This window comes from Cynoglossus semilaevis, chromosome 2 (genome assembly GCF_000523025.1).
Source record: "Cynoglossus semilaevis isolate Cse_v1.0 chromosome 2, Cse_v1.0, whole genome shotgun sequence".
Lineage (NCBI taxonomy): Eukaryota > Metazoa > Chordata > Actinopteri > Pleuronectiformes > Cynoglossidae > Cynoglossus > Cynoglossus semilaevis.
Genome location: NC_024308.1, coordinates 2,732,480 through 2,737,227, shown reverse-complemented (window position 1 = coordinate 2,737,227; position 4,748 = coordinate 2,732,480). Strand labels below are relative to the sequence as shown.

Genomic DNA, 4,748 nt, shown 5'->3' with positions numbered 1-4,748 from the left:
CGGACGGGTGAAGGAATGAGAATCAACTTCAAAGTAACTTTACTAACAGTTACAGCTTCAGTAAAGACACAGGGTTTCTGTGGAGTTCACGCCGTCAGCATCTCTGGTACGTGAAACCGTCTACAGCTGCAGGTCAGATGAAGACGGTTTCATCTGTTCTGCCTTTAAAATGGACATAAACCATGACCGTGTCTGTTCCCTCACCCTGATGAGGTGAAATGCATTTTAACTCACGGGCAGAAAGTTTATATCTATTTATTTGACCCAGTCCATGTGGTCTATACCACACACACCACTTCAAAAAATACACCAACAACCAGCCTGTGTCAGTGGGGTCTTCAACCTCAGGTCGGAGGCCCGGCTTGGGTCAGAAAAGCTTCACAACGCAGGGCAGTCGACTAACGCTATTACTACTAGCAGTTCAACTGTAACAGACTATTAATAGTCTAGAGCAGGTGTGACAAACCCGCGGTTCGGGAGCCACAGGCGGCTCTTACATTCACGTCAAATTTTATGTTTATGTTTGTGTTTTGTTTTTTTTATGGGATAAATCAGGGTTAAAACTCCATAATCGTTTGATTAGTGCGTCCTCCACTCACCCATGCAGTTGTTTCCTCCGTTAACCTGCATGTATTCGGGCGGACACACACAGGTGTAGTTGCCCAGGGTGTTGTAGCAGGTTCCAGGTCCACAGATGCCGATGTGAGTTGTGCACTCGTCGATATCTGCACAGAGGAGGAAAGAGAGAGTCCAGAAAAAAGTTAAAGACTTTTTATATACGTGGTCTTGAAGGTCGGCCAGTCGTAACAAGTCTCTAACTGCTCACCCTCGCAGATGCGCGTCTCCTCGTTGAGGTAGTAGCCAGCAGGACACTCGCACTGGAAGCTGCCGAAGGTGTTGACACAGTTTCCACCCTGGCAGAGGCCTGGCAGCTCCTGGCACTCGTCAATGTCTGAGAAAACATTACAGTGAGTAGGTGGTTAACACCTACGGTGAGTTTGAAGACGGTGAAACCACTGATGCCTCACCTTCCAGGATGACAGTGATGGGGTTGGGTCTGAATCCCTCTCCTCCGGGACACAGCGTCTTGTACTCGGCTACGGATGAGAAAGATGCAGAAATGATCACTTCATGACGTCTCTGTCAGTTTGTGACTGATTTGTTGTTCTATGTGTGCAACGTACTGGAGTTGGGAGCTGGGCAGAGTTCACAGGGGTTTCCCCAGGCTCCTCCCAGGGAGCAACAACAGGAGGCGCGAGGCACTCCCACGCCGATCTCGGCCGTGCAGGAGATTCCTCCATCACCGCGAGCGAAGACGTCCAGGAAGCAGTTGCCGACACGAGTGTCTGGAGAAAAGAGAATTTTTTTTTTTTAAACTCATTTAGACACATTTGAGCGAAGACGTCCAGGAAGCAGTTGCCAACACGAGTGTCTGGAGAAAAGAGAAATTTTTTTCTCACTCATTTAGACACATTGGTATTTAATCTTTCAGAAACAACATTTTAGTCTTCCATCTTTGAGACCCACCCACGCAGCCCACTCCTGTGGGGTTCAGCTCAAAGTCAGCTGGGCAGTTGCACAGGTAACTTCCTGGAGTGTTGACACACAGTCCGTTGATGCAGTTCACGGGGTCAGAACACTCGTTGATATCTGCGGTCAGTCAAATGAAATGAATTAACGTTTCATAAAAAAAATCACTGTGAAAGAATGAGTTGGATTTCCTTCAGTGTTTTGATTGACAGGCCAAACTGACCGGTGCAGTTTCCTCCGCTGCGGTCCAGCTCGTAACCGTCGTCGCACACGCAGCGGAACATCCCGGGAAGGTTCTGGCAGGTTCCGAACACACAGATGTTCTGGAAGTTACACTCATCGATGTCTGGCACAACGACAGGAAGTGACCTTTAGTTACAGTTTATATGAATGTACGTTGATAATGTGACGCCACCATGTGGACGGAGTGGCTCAGTACCTTGACAGGCTTTGCTGTCTTCTGTGGGTGTGAAGCCCATCTCACACTCGCAGCGGTATCCGCCCGGAGCGTTCAGACACTGGCCGTTCTCACACAGGTTCACGTTGTCCGCACACTCGTCCATGTCTGGGACAGAACGAAATGACATTGTAACTCGAAATTGTCCACATTTTTTCCACTTCACTTGGTCACAAGAATGAAAAGAAATTATTATAATTATTTTAAATATTTCGTCCGTCTCACCAGAGCATGAGAAGCCGTCTCCGTTGAAGCCGTCTTTACAGGTGCACCTGTACGACCCCGGGGTGTTGACGCAGTCTGCGTTGGGGTTACAGTTGTGGTCTTCAAAGGAGCACTCGTCCTGGTCTACAGACAAGAAGGATTTGAAAATTATAAATCATATGTCCGTGCACATTTACATCATTTATTAAGGTAACTGCTGCACTCACCAATACACTTGATGCCGTCTCCTATCCAGCCGTCCCGACAGCGACATTTGAAGCTCCCAGGAACGTTGATGCACGCGGCGTGCATGTTGCAGTTGTGAGCGCCGATCTCGCACTCATCCACATCTGTCGGTGGGAGAGGCAGATGTTTTAAAAACACATTCAAGAAAGAAGACAATCTTCTTAAAGTTCTGAAATATCCGTGTGTACCTGTGCAGCCGGTGGATCCTTTCTTGACGAAGTAGCCCAGCTGACAGTGGCAGATGAAGGAACCTTTGGTGTTCTCACAGTCGCCATGGAGACAGATGTTCGGGTTCAGGTCACACTCATTCACGTCTAGACACACACACAGACAACACTCATTCACGTCTAGACACACACACACACGAACAGACGTGGACAGCGGGTGATTGGTCAGTGGCCACACAAACAGAAACACAGGTGACGTCCAGCGTGACGTGGGTGTGCGTTTCCTCTCTCACCGATACACGTCCTCATGTCCATGGACGCCATGAAGCCGTCGTAACACAGACAGCGGTATTCTCCGGGGATGTTGGTGCACTGACCTCCATCGCAGATCTCCGGTGTCTCCTCACACTCGTCGATATCTAATGGAGATCACAGCAGATAACGTGGCACTGTAGTTCAGTGGGCGACAGCAGATACTTGGAGGGAGTTCGATTTCCTGCGCTTCATTTTACCTGCGCAGGTCCTGAGGTCAGGCATGAGGGCGTAGCCCTCGCTGCAGCTGCACTCGTAACTGCCCTCTGAGTTTGTGCAGTGAGTCTCACATCCTCCGTTCATGATGGTGCACTCGTCAATATCTGCAAAACAAAGGCGTCGGTTTCAGACGATGGTCCAAAAAACAAGATGGATCACGAGCCGTCGGTGTGATATCTACTTTAAAGTGCATTAAAAACACAGTTTAAAGCATAGTAAACTTGACAACTTGAACTGTGAAGGTGGTTCAGCAAGAAACTAAACAATGGTTTTCTGAGTTCACCACTAGGGAGCAACGATAGGCTGTGATTCCAAAGAACGAAGAACCAGCTCCAGATTCGTGACATGGCACAAATCCACGCAGAGCTCCACATTTATAATAACAATATTCCTACAGCAGCTAAAGTCTAATCACACTTTATAACCATGTAACAGTGCACTTCCTGTTCATGGGTATGTTTGTTTCACTCACCAACACAGCCCTGTCGGTCTGGCGTGGCCTGGTACCCAGTGTCACAGGTGCACTGGTAAGTTCCAGCCATGTTCACACACTTTCCATTTCTGCACAGGTTCTCACTCAGCTGACACTCGTTCACATCTGCAGAGAAAAACAAATTAAAAAAAAAAATCAGTCGTCGACGCAGCAACGCCTCAAGATTTCCTCGAGGGACGTTAAAGCTGAATAGGCAGTTCACTACAATAATGGATATTAAAATGATAAATGACTAACCTTCACAAGCAGAACCGTCGGTGCTGAGTGAGAATCCAGTGGGACATTCACACTCATAACTCCCCTCAGTGTTCAGACAGATTCCTCCACGGCACAGCAGGGGTTCTCGCTCACACTCGTCAATGTCTGTCCATACAACGGCAGCGTTTGGATGATGGATGAAGGGAAACGGGAAAAATAATTAGGGAAGAGGGTTAAAAAAAACAAAAGTCAAAAGAGAAGATGGACAAAAGAAGGAGAAGTTCCTCCTCACCCATGCAGTTCTTCATCATCATGAAGCCGCTCTCGTAGCCCTCGAAGCACTCGCACTCGAAGCTGCCCGGGGTGTTGACGCAGGTGCCGTGGCCGCACAGGTCGGGGGAGATGCGGCACTCGTCGATGTCTGGAACAGGAGTCGGTTTGAAGAGTGAGGCCTCGCTCGGTGTTTTGGATTAAAATGTGAAATTCAAACCAAGGTCACGCCCTCTCACCTGTGCAGTTCCTTTCCTCGGCCGTGAGAGCGAAGCCGTTGTTGCAGCGACACTTGAAGCTGCCGATGGTGTTGCGGCAGGGTCCGTACGTACACAGACGGTTGAAGACCTTACACTCATTCACATCTGGTCAACACACACACACAGAGAGTTATTAATTAGTCAGAACCGAGTCATTGTCTCTGAAGTAAATCCCTGAACTGCCCAGGAACAGCAGCATCGGAACTAAAAACTCAGAACTGTTACACAGATCTGCACAATTTCAACAATCAAATTATTGTTGATCAAACCTTAGAATACACAGACAATTATCAAGATTGAAGACGGAACAAAACTGATCTGAAAAAGGGAATTTTTGTGGGGATATTTTCACCTGGATAGAACCCAGAAATAATAGAAAGTTGAGGCAAAAC

At 48.0% G+C, this 4,748-nt stretch overlaps 1 protein-coding gene across 1 annotated transcript in view; it reads right to left on the bottom strand.

Annotated features, from left to right (window-relative positions):
• fbn2b (fibrillin 2b) overlaps nucleotides 1-4,748 on the bottom strand; it is an 88,479-nt gene that overhangs the window by 8,649 nt on the left and 75,082 nt on the right. Inside the window, 16 exon segments of the mRNA XM_025053476.1 lie at nucleotides 596-725; nucleotides 827-952; nucleotides 1,029-1,097; nucleotides 1,185-1,346; nucleotides 1,528-1,650; nucleotides 1,754-1,876; nucleotides 1,970-2,095; nucleotides 2,213-2,335; nucleotides 2,419-2,541; nucleotides 2,626-2,751; nucleotides 2,898-3,023; nucleotides 3,117-3,239; nucleotides 3,608-3,733; nucleotides 3,866-3,991; nucleotides 4,119-4,247; nucleotides 4,336-4,461. Of these exon segments, the coding sequence (XP_024909244.1) occupies nucleotides 596-725; nucleotides 827-952; nucleotides 1,029-1,097; nucleotides 1,185-1,346; nucleotides 1,528-1,650; nucleotides 1,754-1,876; nucleotides 1,970-2,095; nucleotides 2,213-2,335; nucleotides 2,419-2,541; nucleotides 2,626-2,751; nucleotides 2,898-3,023; nucleotides 3,117-3,239; nucleotides 3,608-3,733; nucleotides 3,866-3,991; nucleotides 4,119-4,247; nucleotides 4,336-4,461 (1,987 nt within the window).